The sequence below is a fragment of the Pongo pygmaeus genome, chromosome X (assembly GCF_028885625.2).
Source record: "Pongo pygmaeus isolate AG05252 chromosome X, NHGRI_mPonPyg2-v2.0_pri, whole genome shotgun sequence".
Taxonomy (NCBI): Eukaryota; Metazoa; Chordata; class Mammalia; order Primates; family Hominidae; genus Pongo; species Pongo pygmaeus.
The window spans coordinates 53940192-53964301 of NC_072396.2; the positions used below are offsets into that span (position 1 = coordinate 53940192).

The 24110-nt window shown below is 44.4% G+C and overlaps 1 protein-coding gene across 3 annotated transcripts in view; it reads right to left on the reverse strand.

Moving 5' to 3' along the window:
- Positions 1–24110, reverse strand: part of SMC1A (structural maintenance of chromosomes 1A) — a 44487-nt gene that overhangs the window by 9168 nt on the left and 11209 nt on the right. For 2 of the 3 annotated variants that reach the window (XM_054472368.2, XM_063660038.1), the window contains 12 exons: positions 22017–22099; positions 21660–21867; positions 18385–18570; positions 18107–18286; positions 17859–18005; positions 17626–17763; positions 16394–16514; positions 16187–16289; positions 12240–12381; positions 9121–9266; positions 8876–9029; positions 7421–7531 (listed from right to left, as the gene is read on the reverse strand). In XM_054472368.2, the coding sequence (XP_054328343.1) occupies positions 7421–7531; positions 8876–9029; positions 9121–9266; positions 12240–12381; positions 16187–16289; positions 16394–16514; positions 17626–17763; positions 17859–18005; positions 18107–18286; positions 18385–18570; positions 21660–21867; positions 22017–22099 (1719 nt within the window). Of the gene's footprint in view, positions 1–7420; positions 7532–8875; positions 9030–9120; positions 9267–12239; positions 12382–16186; positions 16294–16393; positions 16515–17625; positions 17764–17858; positions 18006–18106; positions 18287–18384; positions 18571–21659; positions 21868–22016; positions 22100–24110 lie in introns of all 3 variants that reach the window. The other variant, XM_054472369.2, reaches the window with a different exon arrangement.

Here is a 24110-nt window from a genome sequence, read left to right on the forward strand (position 1 = left end):
CTAATTTTTTGTATTTTTAGTAGAGATGGCATTTCACCATGTTAGCCAGGATGGTCTCCATCTCCTGACCTTGTGATTAGCCCGCCTTGGCCTCCCAAAGTGCTGGGATTACAGGCGTGAGCCACTGCGCCTGGCCCTTTTACTAATAATATCTTATTGTGATTTTTCAAACTAGTATATACAGAGTAGGATAAAGTAAATGTGTTATTATGTTAGTGTTGCTAGGAACTGAGATTTTCAGCAACTGGGAGACTCAAAAAGAAAATCAATGACGTTAAACTAAAAATTACAATTTCAATTCAAAGTATCAATATGAACTCATGATGCATTTTTCCTTCAAAATAAAAAAAAAATGCATTTAATAGCCCAATCTATTGAAAAGTTCTAGAAGCACTAACAAACCCAGCAATCATGAACACTCCAATATCCAGATGTTAGCTGCTAAATAATAGCATTTCCCACTAAAGGAAGTCAGAGCTTCCTGGAGAAACAGTTGATTCCAGGTCTGGGTGGAAAATGGGGAGGATGAACCTGGACATATTGGAAAGCAAGGGAGATATCAAAGACTACCAGGGTTGTGTTGAAATGATTCAGAAGCCAAACTGAATGAGTCACCATTGGCCAAAGATGGGACAACCTGAGCACCAAGAAGGATTTCTAATAACCACAACAGACTGAAAGACACCAAATATATTTAAATTCATAATGATATGAGAACTCAGTGGACAAATCTTGAGAAAGCCAAGGAAGCAATTCTTTATTTTATGAACTGATAAAGGGGGGAAAAAATCAAGCATATATATCCTGCCTTTCCTATACAAACTGTATCTCAGAATAACCAAATAAATGATGAGAGGAAGTATCTCTTTATAGTATTCCAGCTAGTAAACACAGAAATGATAGAATAAGGTCACCATTTTGCAACGCCTGACTAATTAATGGATCTATGCAATAATAAGCATGGCTGCAAACCACACAAAAAGAGCCACTAATGGACATTATGTACCTTTTGATGGAAGTACCACCACCAGCTGTGAAGGAGCCGTAGCTACAACAAACAATTGAACCCCAAAATTTGAATCTAACCAAGCCACTGTGCTGTCCAATCCGGTTGCCAGTAGCCACATGTGGCTACTTAGCACATGATATTTGGCTAGTGCAACTGAGGAGATAAAATCTTAATTTTATGAAATTTTAGTTCATTTAAATTGAAAACCTGATATTCAATTCAGTTACTGGAAAACTTTGATGTATATTTGGAAAACTTGGGTATGTGGGTCTCCTTTTTCAATTGTAAATTTTAGGAAATCTAAATATAGATCAAGTATTTCTGAGGAAATTTTAGCATCTGAATTGAGATGTGCTGTGTTAAAATACATACTAGATTTTGAAGACAGTACAAAAAAGATCATCAAATATCTCATCAATAATTTTTATATAGTTCACACATTGAAATCATACTCCTGAGGATACTAGGCTAAACATAATATAGTATTAAAATTAGTTTCACCTTTGTCTTTTTATTTTTAAAATGTGGCTACTAGAAAATCGAAAATTGGCCAGGTGCAGTGGCTCACACCTGTAATCCGAGCACTTTGGGAGGCCGAGGCGGGTGGATCACGGGGTCAGGAGATCGAGACCATCCTGGCTAACACGGTGAAACCCCGTCTCTACTAAAAATACAAAAAAAATTAGCCGGGCGTGGTGGCGGGCGCCTGTAGTCCCAGTTACTTGGGAGGCTGAGGCAGGAGAATGACGTGAACCTGGGGGGCGGAGGTTGCAGTGAGCCGAGATCGTGCCACTGCACTTCAGCCTGGGCGACAGAGCAAGACTCCATCTCAAAAAAAAAAAAAAAAAAAATTACATATGTGGATCACATTTTACCTCTTCTGAACAGCACTGATCTACATCTAACTACCCACTTATAAGAACTACAGAGGATGGCAGAACCATCTATGGTTTTTTTTTGGTGGGCGGGGGTGAAAGGAACATTTTAAACACTACAGGACACAATCAGTAAAGTATAGAATGTGAACAATCCTTCAGAAGAAATGAGTCAATTTCTACAACAACAAAAAAATAGTGCAAAGAAAAATAAAAACAGGTGGAGGGGGATCCTATAAGTTAAATGAGATTCAAGTGACATATCAATTAATGGCTTTATCAATCATCCACTAACTATCGTCAATCATCTTATTTGACTTCCAATTCAAGCAGGTAAACTGTAGAGTGTGTGTTTGCGTGTGAGCATCATGGATGTGTAACACTATTAAGAAATTACTGCCAAGCGTGGTGGCTCACGCCTGTAATCCCAACACTTCGGGAGGCCGAGGCGGGCGGATCACAAAGTCAGGAGTTCAAGACCAGCCTGGCCAACATAGTGAAACCCCATCTCTACTAAAAATACAAACAATTAGCCGGGCATGGTGGCAGGCGCCTGTAATCCTAGCTACTCAGGAGGCTGAGGCAGGAGAATCGCTTGAACCCGGGAGGCGGAGGTTGCAGAGAGCCGAGATTGTGCCACTGCACATCAGCCTGTGATAGTACGAGACTCTGTCTCAAAAAAAAAAATTATTTTTAGGTATGTAATGGTTCTAATTATTTTTAAGAATTCCTATCTCTTTCAGAGATGTATCCTGCAATATTTGCAAATGAAATATGATGCCCAGAATTTCTTTTTTTTTTTTTTGAGACGGAGTCTTGCTCTGTTACCCAGGCTGGAGTGCAATGGCGTGATCTTGGCTCATTGCAACCTCTGACTCCTGGGTTCAAGTGATTCTCCTGCCTCAGCCTCTCAAGTAGCTGGGACTACAGGCATGTGCCACCACGGCCAGCTAATTTTTTGTATTTTTAGTAGAGACGGGGTTTCACCGTGTTAGCCAGGATCAATCTCCTGATCTCATGATCTGCCTGCCTCGGCCTCCCAAAGTGCTGGGATTACAGGCGTGAGCCACTGCGCCCAGCCCAGAATTTACTTTAAAATAACCTAGGGGTAGGGAGGGATAATAAAGTGTCAGGGGGCGGGGGGGCCGGGCCCCGTGGCTCACACCTGTAATCCCAGCACTTTGGGAGGCCAAGGCGGGCAGACCACGAGGTCAGGAGTTCGAGACCAGCTTGGCCAACACAGTGAAATCCCGTCTCCACTAAAAATACAAAAAAATTAGCCAGGCGAAGTGGTGGGCGCCTGTAATCCCAGCTACTCGGGAGGCTAAGGCAGGAGAATCACTTGAACCTGGGAGGCAGAGGTTGCAGTGAGCCGAGCTTGTGCCACTGCACACCAGCTCAGGCCACAGTGTGAGACTCCATCTCAAAAAAAAAAAGAACTGTGTGGGGGTGCACATTAAACAAGTTTGGCCAGCAGCTGACTGTTGTTAAAACTGGTGATGGCTATATGAGGGAGCACTGTAGTATTTTACTTTTGCATATAAAATTTTCCATACTAAAGATCTAAAAATAACAACAACAAAAAAACTTGAAGTGGTTCCCACTGGCCAAGATGAACAATGTGAGCATCAAGAAGAAAAATGGGGGCCAGGCGCAGTGGCTCACACCTGTAATCCTAGCACTTTGGGAGGCTGAGGCAGGCGGATCATGAGGTCAGGAGATTGAGACCATCCTGGCTAACACGATGAAACCCCGTCTCCATTAAAAATACAAAAAATTAGCCGGGCGTGGTGGTGGGTGCCTGTAGTCCCAGCTACTTGGGAGGCTGAGGCAGGAGAATGATGTGAACCCGGGAGGCAGAGCTTGCAGTGAGCTGAGATCATGCCACTGAACTCCAGACTCCGTCTCAAAAAAAAAAAAAAGAAAAATGGGGCCGGGTGTGGTGGCTCATGCCTGTAATCCTAGCACTTTAGGAGGCCAAGACAGGGGGATCACATGAGGTCAGGAGTTCAAGACCAGCCTGGCCAACATGGCAGAACCCCGTCTCTACTAAAAATAAAAAAAATTATCTGGGCGTGGTGGCGCATGCCTGTAATCCCAGCTACTCAGGACGCTGAGATAGGAGAATCACTTGAACCCAGGAGGCAGAGGCTGCAGTGAGCTGAGATCATGCCACTGAACTCCAGCCTGGGTGACAGAGTGAGACTCCGTCTCAAACAAAAACAAAGAAAAATGGGCCAGGTGCAGAGGCTCACACCTGTAATCCCAACACTTCAGGAGGCTGAAACAGGAGGATCACTTGAGGCCAGAAGTTTGAGACCAGCCTCGGCAACACAGTGAGACCCTGTCTCCACATTAAAAAAAAAAGAAGAAGAAAAATGACTCTAACAGACTGAAACATAAAAGACATCTAAACGTTGAAGTTTCTTTTTTGAGACAGGTTCTCCCTGTCACCCAGGCTACAGCGCACTGGTGTGATCTAGGTTTAGCGCAGCCTCAACCTCCCAGGATCAAGTGATCTTCCTGCCTCAGCCTCCTGAGTAGCTGGGACTACAGGTACATGCCATCACACCCAGCTAATTTTTAAAAATTAGCTCTTGGGCTCAAGCAATCCCCCTGCCTTGGACTCCCAAAGTGCTGGGATTACAGGCGTGAGTCACCACACCTGGCCAACATTTATGTATTTTTTTATTTTTTGAGACAGGGTCTTGAACTATTGACATTTTGGGTCAGGTAATTCGTTGCTGTAGGGATTGTCCTGCGCACAGTAGGATGTTTAGCAGCATCCCTGGTGTCTACCCACTAGATGCCAGTAGTAACCCCCCTAACCCAGTTATGACAAGCAGGCGTGACGAATATCTCCAGCCATTGTCATATGTCCCCTGGGGGAACAAAATATCTTACCCTCTCAATGAGAACCACTCCTATAAAAGGACTTAAAAAAAATAGTGATACCACTATTACACTTAAAAGTATTAACAATTCCCACGGCCGGGCACAGTGGCTCACGCCTGTAATCCCAGCACTTTGGGAGGCTGAGGTGGGCAGATCACGAGGTCAGGAGATCGAGACCATCCTGACTAACACGGTGAAACCCCATCTCTACTAAAAATACAAAAAAAATTAGCCGGGCGTGGTGGCAGGTGACTGTAGTCCCAGCTCCATGGGAGGCTGATGAAGGAGAATCGAGTGAACCTGGGAGGCAGAGCTTGCAGTGAGCCGAGACCACGCCACTGCACTTGCACTCCAGCCTGGGTGACAGAGCCAGACTGTTTCAAAAAAATAAATAAATAAATAAAAAAAATTTCCCAGTCTGGATTTGGCTAACTACATCCCTGTGCATTTTTTTTTTTTTTTTTTTTTTTGAGACGGAGTTTTGCTCTTGTCACCCAGGTTGGAGTGCAATGGCACAATCTCGGCTCACTGCAAGCTCCGCCTCCCGGGTTCAGGCGATTCTGTCTCAGCCTTCCGAGTAGCTGGGATTACAGGTGTGCACCACCATGCCAGGCTAATTTTTGTATTTTTAGTAGAGATGGGGTTTCACCATGTTGGCCAGACTAGTCTTGAACTCCTGACTTCAGGTGATCCACCTGCCTCGGCCTCTCAAAGTGCTGGGATTACAGGCGTGAGCCACCGCGCCCGACCCTCATGTGCTTTTTTAACATTCCTCTGGCACCAGTGTTTCTGATAGTTGGTAGATATAGAAGCTTGATCAGAGCCACGTTTGTTTTTTGGCAAGAATACTTCATAGCTAATGTTGAACACTGGTCAATTTTAACATTACAAAGAAAGTGAGAACTGACATCAGGTGTTTACTGATGTGATGCAGATGGAAGTTCACAAGTACACAATACCACCTATGATATATACTTGCCTAAAACAGAACTTGAATCCAATCAAACCCTAGATTTACCTACCAGTTTATAGGAAATACAAGGAATAGAAAAAACATGTTCAGTAACATCAAGGGGACATAATCAGCCAAATCTAGAATGCAGACAATTCTATAGTACCAACGACCCAGTTCCTTCCATAGATAAACACGAAGAAAAAAAATAAAATAAAAACGAAGAAGAAAATGTTATAGACTAGCAGAGACCAATTTTAACATACGGACCTTACTGGAATATTGATCTAAACACATAAACTGCAAAAAATAAAAAAAAATAAAAAAATGTTATGGGACTTTCATGAAATCTAAACATTTACTGATTAGATGATATTGTGGAGTTATTGTTAAATATTTTCAGGTATAATATTATGGTTGTTTTTCTTAAAAGTTCTCATATTCTAGAGATACATGCTGAGCTAATTGTGGATGGAGTAATGTCTAGAGTTTTCTTTAAAATACTCCAATGGGGGGTATAAAAAATAAGATTGCTTAACTGTTGAAGCTGAGTGCCTGAGGTTCATTATTATCATTCTCTTTACTTCCATATGCTTGAAATTTTCCATAAGTTAAAAAAATCAAATCCTCCTGAATATAATGACGATTGAAACACACCATAAACTATTTAGGAGGCTCCTGTAGTTGGCTATGTGAGATGAAAGTGGCCTGCATTAGAGACAGTGGAAACAAAAACCAGAATTCAATAGATATTTAGGGCCGGGCACAGTGGCTCACGCCTGTAATCTCAGCACTTTGGGAGGCCAAGGTGGGCAGATCACCTGAGGTCAGGAGTTCAAGACCAGCCTGACCAACATGATGAAACCCTGCCTCTACTAAAAATTAGCTGGGCATGATGGCGGGCACCTGTAATCTCAGCTACTCGGGAGGCTGAGGCAGGAGAATCGCTTGAACCCGGGAGGCAGAGGTTGCAGCAGTGAGTAGAGATCATGCCACTGCACTCCAGCCTGGGCAACAAGAGCGAAACTCCGTCTCAAAAAAAAAAAAGATATTTAGGAGGCAGAATCCATAGGGTTTGGTGCTTGGTAATTAATTGATTATGTAAAGTGAAAGAGGGAGAAGTCAAGGATGAGGCTCAAATTTCTGGCTGAGCATGTGAGTGGCACTGAGGAGATGGGTAAATATGGGGAGGAAGGCTAGGGTTTGAGGTACCTGTGGGACCTAGCATAGAGATTGCAGCGGAAGCCATGGAAGTTTACTTTAGTGTGCCAAGTTTACTTTAGTGTGGTATCCACTTTAGTGATACCCAGGATGAAAGAATGCCAAGCGAGGAGGAAAGAGCCCTGAGGAACACCTGAGGTCAATCTGTTCACTGTACTGAAGTCTCTTCTCTGTGTGTACCTAGGCTTAGCTTAGTTATATACACACATGGAAGGGGAAGACTGATAGCAGGCAAGGGCAGGAGCAACTCGGGGTATGGGGTGGGGAATGTGCATATGTCTGTTTGTATATATGAGGGCGAGATCCTGCCTCACAACTGAATCCTCCCATCCTTGCCAGCTTTCCCCTTTCCAGCCATGGTCTCCATAGAGCCCCCAGATGGGCTGACCCCCTCTCTGGACAGCTAGGAAGATGGTCCTACTACCACCCAACCCCCACCCCCACCACACCCCTGTGGTTGATCCTCACCTTCAGATCCTCACACAGATCACCGTAGTCAATCTCAATGAGGGCCTCTCGTGCATAGATACTGGAAATTCTCTGTGAACCACTCACTGAGTCCTCCCCCTGGGAGCTACCCTGCAATGGCAACGGAGAGTCAAGTGGAGCAGACTGGCCATGAAAGTGCACTTCTATAGGGAGCTCCTTTGCAGCCTTCAAACTTTGAGAAAGCACCTTGCTAGAAAGCACCATGGCAGAAGGAACAGAGGCTTTGCAGGCAGAATGACTCAAGTTCAAAATTGAGCTCTATGGCCAGGTGCAGTGGCTCGTGCCTATAATCCCAGCACTTTGGGAGGCCAAGGCAGGTGAATCACTTGAGGCCAGGAGTTTGAGACTAGCCTGGCCAACATGGTGAAACCCTGTCTCTACTGAAAACACAAAAATCAGCCAGGAGTGGTAGTGCATGCCTGTAATCCCAGCTACGTGGGAGACTGAGGCACAAGAATCACTTGAAACTGGGAGGCGGAGGCTGCAGTGAGCCAAGATCACGCCACTGCACTTCAGCCTGGGTGACAAAGTAAGACTCTGTCTCAAAAAAAAAAATAAAAATAAAAATAAAAATAAAATAAAAAAATTGAGGTCTACCACTTACTAACATTGTGATTTTGGGCAAGTCACATTCTCAGATCCTGAGTTTCTTCACCTGTAATGTGGGGATAATGCCTGTCTGGCAGGTCTGTGGTTAGGATTGGGGTAATTATGTCACACACTACCATGATGCCCAGAACATTTCTGGTATTCAAAATATTTTACTGAATTAAACTGAAATGCCATTTGGAAAGTGAGGAGGGAGAAAGATACATGGGACTGAGATACATAACCAGGTCTAAGACAAGATATTAATATATGCAAACCTCCTCTAACATTTCCCATCCCCTTGCTACAAATCTTTGCTTCCACTGCTCCTCTTTGGCTAGTATCTCTGGTTTTCCTACAACTAAACTTCCTCACCTCTGCATTGCTGATGTCCCTTACCCAACCCTCTCCTGGCCAATCTCCCTCACTGCAGCTAAGCTATCACCCTCAGGTCCCCTAGCTTTCTGTCTTCCTTTGCTCTTGGCTAATGTCCCTCAATTCCCACTCCTACCAATTTCTGTCACCTGCTGGAGCTAATATAGCTCAGGTCCCTAAGGTTAATGAATTACTTCATTCTTTCCTGGCTCAACTCTCTCACCACCCACTCACTGGCTTGCAGCTGTATTCCCAATTCAACTTCTCTCTCACACCAAAGCCATTATTACCTTTCGCCTCACCTGCCTTCACCACTGCACCTTGCCTCATCTCTCCTGCATCCCTTTTCATGTCCCTTCACCATCTGCCCACCATCTTTCTCTCTTTTGCTGCCCTTCCTGGTCACTTTCACTCCCCATCCCTGGTTAATGATGTTCATAGCCCACTCCCACCACCAGCCACAATACTCACCTCTTCCTGACTAATATCATCCATGGTGCCTTTTGACAGTGGCAACTTAATGTCCTGCATCTTACAGGCCTGTAGCAAGTTGTGACGGTCACTGCGCTTCTGTTCAAGCTTGGTCTCAATGGCTGTCACCTCCTTCTGTAAATGAGTCATTTCCCTAAAAAAGGTCCAGGGGCTAGGTGAGACCCAAATCTGGCAGGGTGCCTGCTCTACCTACGTCCTCCCACCCCAGGCCTGAACCCACTCACTTGTTGGCGCCCCCCAGTTTCTTACGAATCTCCTCCATCTCATGATTCTTGTCATTCACTTCCGACTTCTTGGCCAGATGCTGATTCTTCAGGTCTTGTAGCTGAGCCATGGTCTCATCTATGATCTTCATGTGTCTTTGTTCCTCCTGGTCCCAGCAGTGGGAACAGGACAATAGGTGAAGACTTTCCCCATCTTACCCTGGGATATTCTCCTGCTCCCACCCTTCCTACTAGGCAGTTTATTGGAGTCACTCGTCAATGAGCTTTGCTTTCACACCCCCATCACCCCTCAGCCTTCTATCTTTTTTAAATTTGGTTGTCCTCTCCCACACACCCCAATTTTACAAGTTATCTAGTATATGTAGAAAAGTATAGAGAAAGTATTAAGGGGGGAATCACTCACAATCTCATCAGCTAGATAATCAATTAACATTCTAGCACATTTTCTCTCAGCATTATTTACAGACAGCTTTACATAGTTGAGACTAGATTGTAATTAAAACTGTATTCTGACTTTGTTATATTTGAGCATTTTTTTCTATATCAAAACTTTGTCATGTGCAGTATGGTAACATTTGTTGTTTTTTTTTTTTTAAAAACCCACACAAACAATACTGTGCATTTTCTATGAATACACATATGCAAATGTACAAGTATTTAAGTAAATCCTTAAAGGGTCTGGAAGAATCACCTCTGGCAAGACGAAGGGGACTAGGATGAAGAGTGGTCAGCCAAAGGGGATTGTAGCCTTATGTATAATGTTCTGATTTTTACAAAGGAAAATTTTTGTTTTCATTTTGATCTTAAGTCACATAAAGGGGGCCTGGTGGAGTGGCTTACACTTGTGATTCCAGCACTTTGGGAAGCCAAGGTGGGCAGATTGCTTGAGCCCAGGAGTTCGAGACCAGCCTGGACAATAAGGCAAAACCCCGTCTCTACAAAAAAATACAAAAATTAGCTGGGTGTGGTGGTGCACGCCTGTGGTCCCAGCTACTTGAGAGGTTGAGGTGGGAGGATCATTTGAGCCTGGGAGGCAGAGGTTGCAGTGAGCTGAGATCGTGCCTCTGCACTCTAAACTGGGCGACAGGGCGAGACCTTGTCTCAAAAAAAGTAATAATAATCACATAAAGGGGACATATCTGCAACTTACTCCCAAATGGCTCATAAAAAATAATAAGCATATATATATAGAGAGAGAGAATGCAGAAGATAATGCGGCAACATGTTGATGACCGATGAATCTTGGTGATGGGTAGATGGGAGTTCTTTGTACTATTCCTTGCAATTTTTTGCAAAGTTGAAAATTATTTCAAAATAAAAAGTAAAAAAATTGCATATATTTAATATCCCAAATCATCTAGGTATCTAACTTGTCTTGCCTCAGGATTTTACTGCCCAAGCTACAACTGCATTTAAGATTTCAGACACCAGGCCGGGCATGGTGGCTCACAGCTGTAATCCCAGCACTTTGGGAGGCAGAGGCAGGCGGATCACTTGAGGCCAGGAGTTCCAGACCAGCCTGGCGAACATTGTGAAACCCCATCTCTACTAAAAATACAAAAAATTAGCCGGGCTTGGTGGCGGGCGCCTGTAATCCCAGCTACTCAGGAGGCAGAGGCAGGAGTTATCGCTTGAACCTGGAAGGCAGAGGCTGCAGTGAGCCGAGTGCTACTGCACTCTAGCCTAGGCAACAAGATCAAAACTGAGTCTCAAAAAAAAAAAAAAAAAAAGATTTCAGACACTAAAGAGGACTACTTTAATCATCAGGGGTTAATGACGAAAACACACAAACAAGCAACAAACATAGGCAGACATAAGTCAAACAGTAAGTTCAAACCAAGAGAAGGCCAAATCACCTCAGGAGGGAATGCTATAAGGAACAAAGGCTTCATAATAGTTTAAAGAGAAAGGATGTGAGAAAATTGAGTCATCACACAATACATGGTGGCACAGGCATGCTAAACTCAAAAGAACTGAGCTGTAGCAGTCAGTAGCATAGTCACACTGTGAAGTGACTAGGTTTCAGCAAAACATCATCATTTGTTGCACTGAATTTACATAGTCAATCTAAATTTTGCTCATTTTGTTAGTATTTAATTTTTAACGTTCTCTTAGCATTTGGTTAAGTGTTCTAAGTATATATATTTGTATATACTTAAGTAACATCACGGATTTAAGGCAACACTGGCAATCTTAGGGACTATTTTTCCTTTAAAAAGGGTCTGTGTATTACTAAAGTTTGAAGACACTACATAAATAATTTTACAAATGTAGCATGATTTGCTAAATTCCCACTTTCCAAGGGGCACTGAGTAGTTTCCAATTTGGAACTATAAATAATGCTTCTTATAAACATCAAAGTGTTCGCATAAAGCTTTGCCAGCATTTTGGATCATCTCCTCAGGTATTACTGAGTTACAGGGTATAAATGCATTGTGAAGCTTCTTGAAGGATGGGTGCCACATTACGTAAGAATACTCGTCTCCTGGCCAGGCACGGTGGCTCATGCTTGTAATCCCAGCACTTCGCAAGGCCGAGGCGGGTGGAACACGAGGTCAGGAGCTCGAGACCAGCCTGGCCAATATGGTGAAACCCCGTCTCTACTAAAAATACAAAAATTAGCTGGACGTGGTGGGAGGCGCCTGTAGTCCCAGCTGCTTGGGAGGCTGAGGCAGGAGAATGGCATGAACCCGGGAGGCGGAGGTTGCAGTGAGCTGAGATAGTGCCACTGCACTCCAGCCTGGGCAACAGAGCAAGACTCCATCTCAAAAAAAAGAAAAAAAGAATACTGGTCTCCTATACCATGGCTGGTATTGAGCATTGTGTCCTTTGTTTTTACATTTTCCATGATGTGCTAGAAAATACATTGTATCTAATTGTTGCTTTAATTTGCGTTTCTTTAGTAAGACTGAATTATTTGTATGTGTTTAGGGACTATTTGAAAGTCTTCTTGAACTGTTTGTGACACTTATCCATTTTTCCTGTTTAGGTCTTGGTATTTTTCTTATTGATTTAGATGAGAAATTTCTAAGTTGTGGACATTATCCTTCTGTCTGCCATATTTCTTCCCATTTTTCCTCCCAGTTATTAGTCTGTCTTTTAATTCTTTCCTTCCTTACCTTTTTGAGCTTTTCTATCTCATTTTCATCTTTTTTCACTGTCTGCTCCCACATGTGTACTTTATCTTGGTCCTCCTTCAGTTGGTTCTTTTCAAAATCCAACTGAATGCCCAAGCGAGTCTTCTGATTCTCAAACTCCAAACTGTGTATAAAGGTGGGGGGAGAATCACTCATAATCTCATCAGCCAGAGATAACCAATGTACAAAATCCAACTATGGGAAGAAAGGGAAACTAGACCCAGGGCTCAGGGACCCAGAGTTACTGATTTTCAGTCACAACTTGCTTCATCCATCCATATGCACGTAAAACGGTCCCCTGAAGCTGAAGAACTAAGTTCCTCAGCCTAGCCCTGTGGACATGGCATAAGGCAGGGAAGATTTGGCCAAACCTTATTTATCCCTCTTTAAACACTGAAGACCCCAGCGCCCTCCAAGTTCCTACAAGGAGGCATAAAAGAGTCTATCTGATTCCACCAGCTATGGTAATTCCTATTTATTAGGCTTCCATGTACTTTACATACATTATCTCTAATCCTCTAATCAACAGCTCTGCAAGTAGGCATTATTATCCTAATTTTACAAATGAGGAAAACTTAGGCCAAGAGGTAAAAGACCTTGCCCAAGGCCACATAGCTGGTAAATGGCACATGTGAGACTGAAACCCAGATTTAACACCAAAACCTGGGCTCTTTCTAGTATACCACCACTGCAACATAATGTAGTGGATTAAGAAGACTGGCATCTCAACTCTGCCACTTACTAGTAATGTAATTCAGGCAAGTTGGTTATACTCTCCAGGCCTGTTTCCCCATCTGCAAAATGAACATCATAATAATACTTACCTTAGGGTTATTGGGAAATTTTTAAATGAGTTAATATGTATAAAGTCCTTAGAACCACACCGGGTCCATGATAACTACTCAATCAATTTTAGTTACCATTATCACCAGGTATATTGACTGTACTCAGCTTACTTTTGTCCAAGGGCTTCAACTAGAGCATCCCAACTTCTGCCCCAAGGTCCCAGAACCTCTTAAAGGGCAGAACTTGGATAGTACAAAAACATGGAGAAAATACTGGATTCCTGCTATTGTCCTCCTCTCCATCTCTTCAGAAACTCAAGAGTATGCAACCAGCATACACAGTCACTGGCAGGCCAGGCAGGACTAACTTCCAATTGCCCTCTCCAACTCCTAATATGGTGTGACAGATGCTGCCAGATGTCATGCTAGCAGCTTAAACCTATTAGCCACTATAATCCAAATGAAATGTAACTAACTCTATAATTTTGAGCTATGCAATTTTATATCCAATCTCCTAAGTATGACTCATAAAGGCCTCTGTGATCCGGCCCCTGCTGACCTCTCCACCACTCCCTACCTTCTTCCTGACCCTGCTTTTATGCTCCAGACATTAAAAACTACTTAGTATCCAGAACAAGGCATGCTCTCTCACACCTCCAAGCATGCTGTTCTCTCTGCCTGGAATTCACTTTTTCTGTCGCTGCCTGGCTGGCTAAATCCTACTCACTCTTCAGGTCTCCAGTCATCACTCCCTGTTTTGTAAAACCTTTCCTGACGGTTCTGAGCAGGTTCCTAGTTTCTATTACACTTTGTTGGGTTCCTCCCTTTTTAGACTTCAGGTGCAGAAGCAAGTTAATCATATCCCACAGTTCATAACACACTTATCATCACTGCCTGGGCAAGACCCTTCCCTTGTCCTCTTTGTTTCAATCCCCAATTTCCATTCCCATTACCTTCCCTGCTGTGAACATGCACCACAAAGTGACATACACACATGCATTCCTTAAAAATGCATATCCTTGTAAAATGTCTTGGTTCTAAAATTTACACAAATCTACTGCATTAAAAATTTTATTCTTTTTTCTGGTCAATACCAGGTTTATAAGTTATCCATTACTGCCCATAAATCTAGTTCCTGCTGTGAACTCCCACACAGTATTCCAGTCTATATATTCATTTGACTTATGCTTCCCCCAGTAATGGCCATCTACATTGCCACCAATGTCCCACTACTACAAGTTATGCCAAGATGAATGACACTGAATGTGTATCTCTTTGGGACCCTATGGCAAGACTCTCTCTGGGATATATACCCATAGGTTATAATATATATATATGTATATATATACACATGTATTTTTTTCACATACTACACAGGACATCTATAGATTTCCACCTACTACTGTTAGACTTTTTAATTTGCATTTCTCTGATTAAGAGGTTAGACCTCAATTCCTATGGTCATTAGCCACTTGAACTTCTCTTTCCATGAAAGCCTATCTATATTCTTTGCCACTTTTTTTTTTTTTTTTAACTTTTTTCATCGCATTGGGTATCATTAAGTACTTTGCCACATTTCTATTGGGTTTCTTGTCATTGTTTTTTATTTTTCCTGTTGTTGATTTGCAGTTCCTTGAAAATTTCTTCAGTATTTTGTATCTACCTTAATTACACCATTGATCACACTGTCCTCAAATTGATGTTTCCCCCAGTACTCTATATGTTTCCTGAGGAAAGAAACAGAGTCTGATTCAATTCTGTATGGGCAAAGGGCTAAACTGCTAACTGAAGCCCAGGGTACAAGGGATGACCTCCTTCAGCAAAGACTGTGCTGTGTTCATCTGTCTTACCTCCATCTCCCTTGTCCCCCTTCCAATACCTAGCACAAGACAACCTGGCACAAGGTAGGTACTCAACAAAGGTTTGTTGAATGAATGAATCAACTAAAGTGAGGAAAAATGAGAAGATTATTTTCTTCTGGCTATTGTTTCAACCAAGAATTTCATCTCCCGCCTCCCTCCACCTCACATTGCCCATTATGATAATAACAACAAAAGCTACTATTTCTTGCTCTTAGTAGATGATATGTAAGCTGCTAAATACCCTTTAAAAAGGTAAAAAAAAAAAAAAAAGCCAGGCGGGGGTTGGGGCCAGGCGTGGTGGCTCATCCTGTAATCCCAGCACTTTGGGAGGCCAAGGCTGGTGGATCACGAGGTCAGGAGTTCGAGACCAGTCTGGCCAGCATGGTGAAACCCCATCTCTACTAATACGAAAAATTAGCCAGGCATGGTGGTGTACACCTATAGTCCCAGCTACTTGGGAGGCTAAGGCAGGAGAATTGCATGAACACGGGAGCCCAGAAGGCGGAGGATGCAGTGAGCCAAGATCATGCCACTGCACTCCAGCCTGGGCGACAGAGCGAGACTCCATCTCAAAAAAAAAAAAAAAAAAAAAAAAAAAGGCCGGCAATATGGCTCACACCTGTAATCCTAGCACTTTGGGAGGCTGAGGCAGGAGGATCACTTGAGCCCAGGAGATCAAGACCAGCCTGGGCAACATGGCAAAACCCCATCTCTACAATAACAACAAAAAAAAAACAAAAAAAGAAAAATTAGCCGGGCGTGGTGGCAAACACCTGTAGTCCTAGCTACTCAGGAGGCTGAGGTGGGAGGACCACCTGAGCCTGGGAAGGTCAAGATTGACACTGCACTCCAGTCTCGGAAACAGAGTGAGACCCTATCTCAAAAAAAAAAAAAAAAAAAAAAAAAAGGTAAAACAGGTAATCTTAAAAAAAAAAAAAAAAGATTATTTCACCTGATCCTCCCAACAATGCCATGAGATAGGTATCATTATACCATTTTGCAGATACTGCAGCTTACAGAAGTCAAGTCACTGCCAAAGATAACGAGTTGTGGAGCTGGGGTTGTAATCCAGGAATCCAGAAAATCAAGTTTAGAGTTGGCACTCTTAACCACTATAACTATACCATACTGCCCTCCTGATTTCTGTTCTTCAAGGCCTACCTACAAAAACTCACATAGTTCTAAGAGCTGACCCTTGCCTATGACAGCATCTGGTTTTCCAAGGATGTCAAGCTAGAGGCTCAAGGGCATCCCAATCTCTTCTACCAATCCTCCCACCTACCGCTTCTTGGCGATTTCATTCTGCCGTTTCACCTTCTCTTCCTCAAACTCCCGGATGTTGCGCACACCAATCTCCCGACAAAACTCTTCAAACACCTCATCCTCTACCTGAGAAGAGAAGCCAGGGAGGGCATCGGCCCTTTTAGTCTGTCCTGCTTCCAGTCCCAGTCCTGCCCTGACGCACACGCTGGCATGGCCCACACCCTACCAACCTGGTTCATCTTCTCCTTCAAGTCTTTCATTTCCCTCTCTCGGCTCTGAATGATCCTCTTGATATCATTAATGCGAGGCCCAAAGTTGGCTAGCTCACTCTCCAGCTTGGATTTTTCCTACAGGCAATGGGTTGAGAGGACAAAGCAGACCAGGCTCCTTGGAGAAAAAGCTACCTTGACTGCATTGGCCCCACAGTCAGGAAGGGCTAGCTCTCCACAACTGAGAGAACCTGGCTTAGCACAACTGCCCTAGTCAAGTCTCCATGATGTTGCACTGAAGCCATCACATGGCTTCTTCCCTGCCATCCAGTTCAGCCAGCTTCAATCCACAGGGCTGGGCACACAGTAAACATCATTAGGTATAGGTCCCAATGTTTGATCTACTTGATTCAGAATTCAGTTTAGATTTTTTGAGTTTAGAAAGAGATATATAAATACACACACTACATATAAAACCTCTAGCGCGGTCTGGGGAAGTACTCAATAAAAAAAAAAAAAAAAAAAAAAAACCACATGAATATACCTAGAACAGTACCCTCCCCCCGCCCCACTACCACAAGCAGGGACTGAAATGCCCATAGTTCACTTTCAAAAATTCAAATTTGTTGAATGAATAAATTATGCTAACAATAGCACATAACATAAACTGAACACATGGTAGTCTTAAGCACTTTACATGTTAACTCATTCAATAATGACCCTATAAAGTAGGTATCATTTATTTATTTTGAGACAGAGTCTCGCTCTGTCACCCAGGCTGGAGTACAATGGCACGATCTCGGCTCACTGCAACCTCCACCTCCTGGGTTCAAGCAATTCTCCTGCCTCAGCCTCCCAAGAAGCTGGGATTACAGGCGCCTGCCACCACGCCCGGCTAATTTTTTGTATTTGTAGTAGAGACAGGGTTGGCCAGGCTGGTCTCCAACTCCTGACCTCAGGTGATCCACAGGTGATCCACCGTGCCCGGCCGAGTAGGTATTATCTTAACTCGCATTTCACAGATAAAGATGTGAAGGTTGACACTGAGAGGTGAAATTACTGCCTAATGTCATACTCAAGGCAGAGCCAAGCTCTGAACCCCTGGCTGTCTGACTCTATGCTATACTTGACTTCCTGTGGCAGGCTGGGAGGAGACGGGGAAGTGAAACAAGTTCCCCACCCCCAGAGAAACCTAGGCCAGGAAAGTGTGGATGGCCTTTGGAGAACAGGGCTGAAGGCCAGGCCCCACCTGCAGATTCAGAGCTAGATGTCGTGTCTTGGTCTGTTCTAGGTCACTCTGGGAGTACTTGAGCCGCATCTGCAGTCCATGGGCCTGAGACTGCACCTGACGCAGCTCTGCCTCTTTCCGTTTTGCCTTCATCTGCTCCTGAAGGGAACAAGAAAGAAGGGCTAGGTGGTAAGGTGGTGGCTGACCTAGGCTTAGGACTCCCACTGCTAAAAACAGCACTGCCTGTGGCTTACTTTCAGCTCCTCTGTCAAGCGCTCCTTCTTCTCTTTCAACTTGTCTACTGCTTTCTCATCCCAGCGCCGCGCCTTGGCCTTCAGGTCACTGGCCCCACCAGAGATCACTCCTGACTTCTGGAATAGGGTTCCATCCAGTGCCACTGTCTACACACAGCAGGGGGAAGAGAGAAGAGGGGGAGAAGCTGAACAAATGAATCTCCAGTACTGAGTCTGTCCAGCTCCAACCTGGGCAAGGGAATCCACACCTTGTGGCGCTGGTGGCCTCCAAAGGCAATGCGGCGGGCATCCTCCACGTTGTCACAGACAAGGGCATTGCCACAAGCATACTGCAGGGCTTTTTTGATATGAGGTGGCTCATAGCGAATCACATCAATCACTAGCTTGGCCCCCTTCAGCTCCCGGAGTTTCTCATCTGTAGGCTTTACCTGTGGGGAGAAGCTCAGTCAGTGGCAGAACACAAACACGGAGTACTAGAGGAGGGACCCTTGAACACTGGCCTGACCCAATCCCCAACAAGCCTCACCTCCAGGTAGTCAAGAGGCAAGAAGGTCTCAGGCTCCCCACGCTGCTCCTTGATATACTGAATACAGTCCCGGCCTGTCTTCTCCGAGTCCACAATAATGGCATCCATGTTCTTGCCCAAAACCTTGGTTACAGCAATCTGATACTTCTTTTGTGTGGGCTGGCATAGGTCAATGAGGCGGCCGTACTGAGTAAAGTAGGAAGGGAAAACTGAAGTATGAAGCTTTTGGAAGCTGGCTTAGGAATCCTAATTCCCAGTATGGAAAGGGGGACAGACTAGAATCTATATCAGGAAGTGACTGCAACTGTATTGCCTAGTAGTTAAGATAATCCAATACCAAGCATGGTGGTGTGTGTTTGTAATCCTACCTACTTGGGAGGTTGCAGTGGGAGGATAGCTTAAGCCCAGGAGTTCAAGACCAGCCTGGGCAACATAATGAGACCCTGTCTCAAAACCAACAAAAAAGACAGCCCACTAGTTCTGTACCCACGTAACCCTACCCTATCTGAATGGGACTGTATGGACTGAGGAGGAGGCAACTGCAGACTAGCTTGCTGTGTGCACTCTAGATCAGCACAGTGGCCAATCCTAATGTCCCTCTGAAAGGTGGAAAAGTTTGGGTAAGAGAAGGGAGGTAAAGAAATGAATAAATGAGTTACATAATGAGGGAAACTCAATATTACATTAACACCTCAAAAGAGGTTCAGAGCAAGAGATGATATTGTCTCTTAGCACAATTATCCCAGATGCCTGAAAGTGTGAAGCTATGTTTGCTGAGAACACTCCTGGTTTTGGAACCTAACAAGATTGAATAGAAGCCTGCAAACCTGAATGGCCTCACCCTAGGAGACATTTTTATATGACATGATCATGGACTAGACTAATTATTAATTAATGACTGAATGGGATTCTAGTAATGTGCCAGTATCTTTCTACTTTTTTCTGGAGACGGAGTCTTACTCTGTTGCCCACGCTGAAGTGCAGTGGCGCAATCTTGGCTCACTGCAACCTCCACCTCCCAGGTTCAAGTGATTCTCCTGCCTCAGCCTCCCGAGTAGCTGGGGTTACAGGTGCCTGCCACCATGCCCGGCTAATTTTTGTATTTTTAGTAGAGACGGGGTTTCACCATGTTGGCCAGGCTGATCTCAAACTCCTGACCTCCGATGATCTGCCCGCCTCGGCCTCCCAAAGTGCGAGGATTACAGGCGTGAGCCACCGCTCCCAGCATCTTTCTATTTATTACATGATTGTTCTGATGTAAGGGATCTGTGTTTGAAGATCAAAGTGGACTGTGGTTTTATGAAATATATATTTAGTCTTCTACCCGCAAGTTCCTGACACACAACTCCTAAAACCCTTAGAATCTCAGGAACGAGCAGTGTCTTTTGTATGTTAATGAGATGATTATGGCTGGAGGCCCATAGATAGCTTCTGGATAGGGGCTGGTTACCAGAAAGACCAAGGCAGGATTAGATTTGGGACTCTTAGCTCCACCCCCGCAACCTTCAGGAGGGGAGAGGGGCTGAAGGTTGAACTGATCATTGATGGCTGATGATCTGATCAATCATGCCTACATAATGAAGCCCCTGTGTGGGGGTACCTGGAGGGTGGCTTGCCCAGATTGGGCATGGAAGCTTCACATCTCTTCCCCCATACCTTGCCTTATGCATCCATCTGGCTGTTCTCTGTATCCTTTGTAATATCCTTCATAATAAATGGGTAAACATAAGTAAAACATTTTCCTGAGTTCTGTGAGCTGCACTAGTAAATTAATCGAACCCAGAGAGGGATTCTTGGGAACTGTAATTTATAGCAGGTCAGTCAGAACCACAAGTCACAACCTGAGACTTGCAATTGACATCTAAAGTCTTGGACTGAGCCCCTAACCCACAGGATCTGATGCTATCTCCAGATAAATAGTGTCAGAGCTGAAGTGAATTATAGGTCACCCAGCTGGTGTCTGCTGGAGAATTGCTTGCTGTGTGAGGAAAAACCCCCACACTTCTGGTGTCAGAAGTGAAGTGTTGTGCTGGTTGTGTGAGAGTAGAAAAAACACTTTGGTTTTTTCCTATCTCACAGAAGAACACAGCCCCCATGCTGTAAAGGAAAAGCCTATTCTGGCTCCCAAGCAATGACTTCAGGCAGTCGTGTCTGAATCCAGAATCATCTTTCTAAACCTCACATTTACCATTTTACAGACCACCACCACCCAGGAACTATGCCAAATATATATATTATTTCAAATTCTCACAAGCACTTAGCGAAATACATCTGGCTGGGCGTGGTGGCTCACGCCTGTAACCCCTACCACTTTGGGAGGCCGAGGCGGGCAGATCACTTGGGGTCAGGAGTTTAAAACCAGCCTGGCCAACATGATGAAACCCCGTCTCTACTAAAAATACAAAAAAATTAGCTGGGCATGGTGGTGGGCACCTGTAATCTCAGCTACTTGGGAGGCTGAGGCAGGAGAATCACTTGAGCCTAGGAGGCAGAGATTGCAGTGAGCCGAGGTTGTGCCACTGCACTCCAGCCTGGGCGACAGAGCGAGACTCCATCTCAAAATCAATCAATCAGTCAATCTCTTTTACCAGTTCCCTTCCCGCAGCCTCCAAAACCAAGCCTGGTTCCCTAAGAACTATCAGATTAAGGGGGCAGGGACTGACTCTAATCATACTTATCTCTCCAGCAGTGTCTAGAGAAGTGATAGGGAAATATTAGTGGAACCAAACTAAGTTGAACCCAGGTATGGGATAATATTCAGGGAACCTGGGAACTCAGGATTTGGTGAAAGAGGCCAAAAGATCAAGAGATCTGATAAAGCTCAGGGTGTCCCTAAAAGTTACTGGGCCACTTAATACATGCCAAGGGAGCCCATTTAGAAGACTGCACCGAGCTACTTCCTGGGAGAGAAATTCCAGCCCCATGGCCCCACCTGCTTCCAAAATCTTTCCTGGTTTTCCAATTCCCCTCCCAGAGGCATAGACATAGCAAGACAAAACCTTCAGAAAGACACAATTGGTATGATGAAAACAACATGATTGCCTAGTATGACAGGTTGAAAAATTAAAAAAAAAAAAAAGAACATGAGCTTAGAACAAGTTGGGTTTGAACTGCAGTTCTTCCTCTTAGAAGCGGTGCTTTTTTAAACCTCTCCGAGCCTCATTTCCCCCAACAATAAAAATGGGATTGGCAACCCTGTCCTTACAGGGCTGCTGGGAAAATCGTGTGACAGTGAGTGTAAGTGCTCAAGAAATGAGTTCCCTCTCTGTTCTTACCACAGAGCCAGGGTAAAGGCGCTTGATGCTTTCCATTATCTCTGCCTTTCGCTGCTGGCGGCTGCTCTCCTGGCGGTCGATGCGGGCATCCCCTAGCTGCTCCATCACCTGGTTCAGCTCCTTATTGATTTCATCAATACGCCGCTTGGCCATCTCCACCTCCTCTGTCAGCTCCCCCTCTAGCTTCTTCTGCTCTTCTAGGGACTGCCTACAAAGTGAGGGCACACAGGAGTTACTCCTGCTGGTGAGAAAATACTCCTGGCTCAGAGCTCTGGGGGTCCTGCATGAAGAGGGGCAGGTATGTAGGGTCACAAGAACAGGCCTGGAAGTAAGGGGGACAGTTGCTGAGCTACATACTTGCTAGTGGTGATGTATTCCTCCAGTTTCTCAATCCGCTTCTGATTCTCTTCAATTTCCCGCAGCTTTTGCTTGATCTTGGCCTGGGAAACAAACATATTCCATCATCAGGGGCTGCACAAGTTTACGCCAAGACCATGGGGGCCCTAGATAACACCCTTTATGTGCCCACTCATCCAAGAGCCAAACAGTCCAGGACAATCTGTCACTAATATAGGAGGCCTACTAAAAAGCAGACATAGGTGGTGTTCGGTTTGATCTACTAACTGATGATGGGGGCCTCCCAGAGCTCCAGAACCTCTCACAGGTGTTCTACCCAGCCAAGGCATCTTCTTCACCAACCATGGAGGCTCAAATCAAGATAAAGCTTCACAGGCCTTTCTGTACCTCTGTTTCCTCATCTGCAAAATGTGGGTAATCTCCACTGCATAGAATACACATTAAGTGCTTAATATAGGGTTGCTATTAATATTAATGACTATCACATTCTTTTTTAAAAATTTTTATTATTTTTTAAAATTTAATAAATTTTAAAAATTTATTTTTAAATAAATTATTTATTTAAAATAATAAAAAATTATTAGGAGAGCAGCCGCCAGCAGCGAAAGGCAGAGATAATGGAAAGCATCAAGCGCCTTTACCCTGGCTCTGTGGTAAGAGCAGAGAGGGAACTCATCTCCTGAGCACTTACACTCACTGTCACACGATTTTCCCAGCAGCCCTGTAAAGACAGGTTGCCAATCCCATTTTTATTATTGGGGGAAATGAGGCTCGGAGAGGTTTAAAAAAGCACCGCTTCTAAGAGGAAGAACTGCAGTTCAACACAGTGAGACAGGGTCTCACTGTGTCAGGGTCTCGCTGTGTTCAGCTCAGGCTGATCTCAAACTTCTGGCCTCAAGTGATCCACCACGCCTGGCCAACATTCTTTTAAATATTTAAAAGTGCTTAGCAGAATGCCTGGAACACTGTACACTCCTGGGACACTATGACAACTTTCTATCGTTGTTATTACAATATTGATATCAGGGAGGCAGTAAGTAAAGTATATTTGGTAAGAGTGTGGGCTTTAGAGCTACACTGCCCAGGGTCTGGTTCTGATACTTAATAGTTATGTGAGTGGCTGGGCACGGTGGCTCACGCCTGTAATCCCAACACTTTGGGAGGCCAAGGCAGGCTGATCGCAGAGGCAGGCAGGAGTTTAAGACCAGCCTGGGCAACAAGCAGAAACCCTGACTCTACAAAAATAAAAAAATTAGGAGGCCGAGGCAGGCAGATCACTTGAGTTCAGGAGTTCAAGACCAGCCTGATCAACATGGTGAAATCCCATCTCTACTAAAACTACAAAAAATTTAGCCAGGTGTGGTGGCACCCACCTGTCATCCCAGCTACTAGAGTGGCTGAGACACAAGAATCACTTGAACTGGGCTGGGTGCGTTGGCTCACACCTGTAATCCCAGCACTTTAGGAGGCCAAGGCGAGTGGATCACCTGAGGTCAGAAGTTCGAGACCAGCCTGACCAACAAGGTGAAACCCCGTCTCTACTAAAAATACAAAAATTAGCTGGGCATGGTGGCTGGTGCCTGTAATCTCAGCTACTTGGGAGGCTGAGGCAGGAGAATTGCTTGAACCCGGGAGGCAGAGGTTGTAGTGAGCCGAGATGGCACCACTGCACTCTAGCCTGGGCAACAAGAGAGAAACTGCATCTCAAAAAACAATAAAAATAAAAATAAAAAAATAAAAAGAATCATTTGAACCCAACAGGCAGAGGATGCAGTGAGCTGAGATCATGCCACTGCACTCCAGCCTGGGCAACAGAGTGAAACTTTGTCTCAAAAAAAAAAAAAAAAAGTAGCCAAGCATGGTGGCAAGCACGAGTAGTGCTGGATACTCGGGAGGCTCTGGTTGGAAGATTGCTTAAGCCTGGGAAGTCGAGGATGCAGTGAGCCATGGTCGCATGGCTGCACCTCAGCCTGCATGACAGAGAAAGACTCTGTCTCAAAAATAACAATAATCTTGTGACCTTAGGCAAATTACTCTGTGTTGTAATTTCCTCATTCATAAAATAGGGTAATGGTAGCCATTCCATAAAGATAA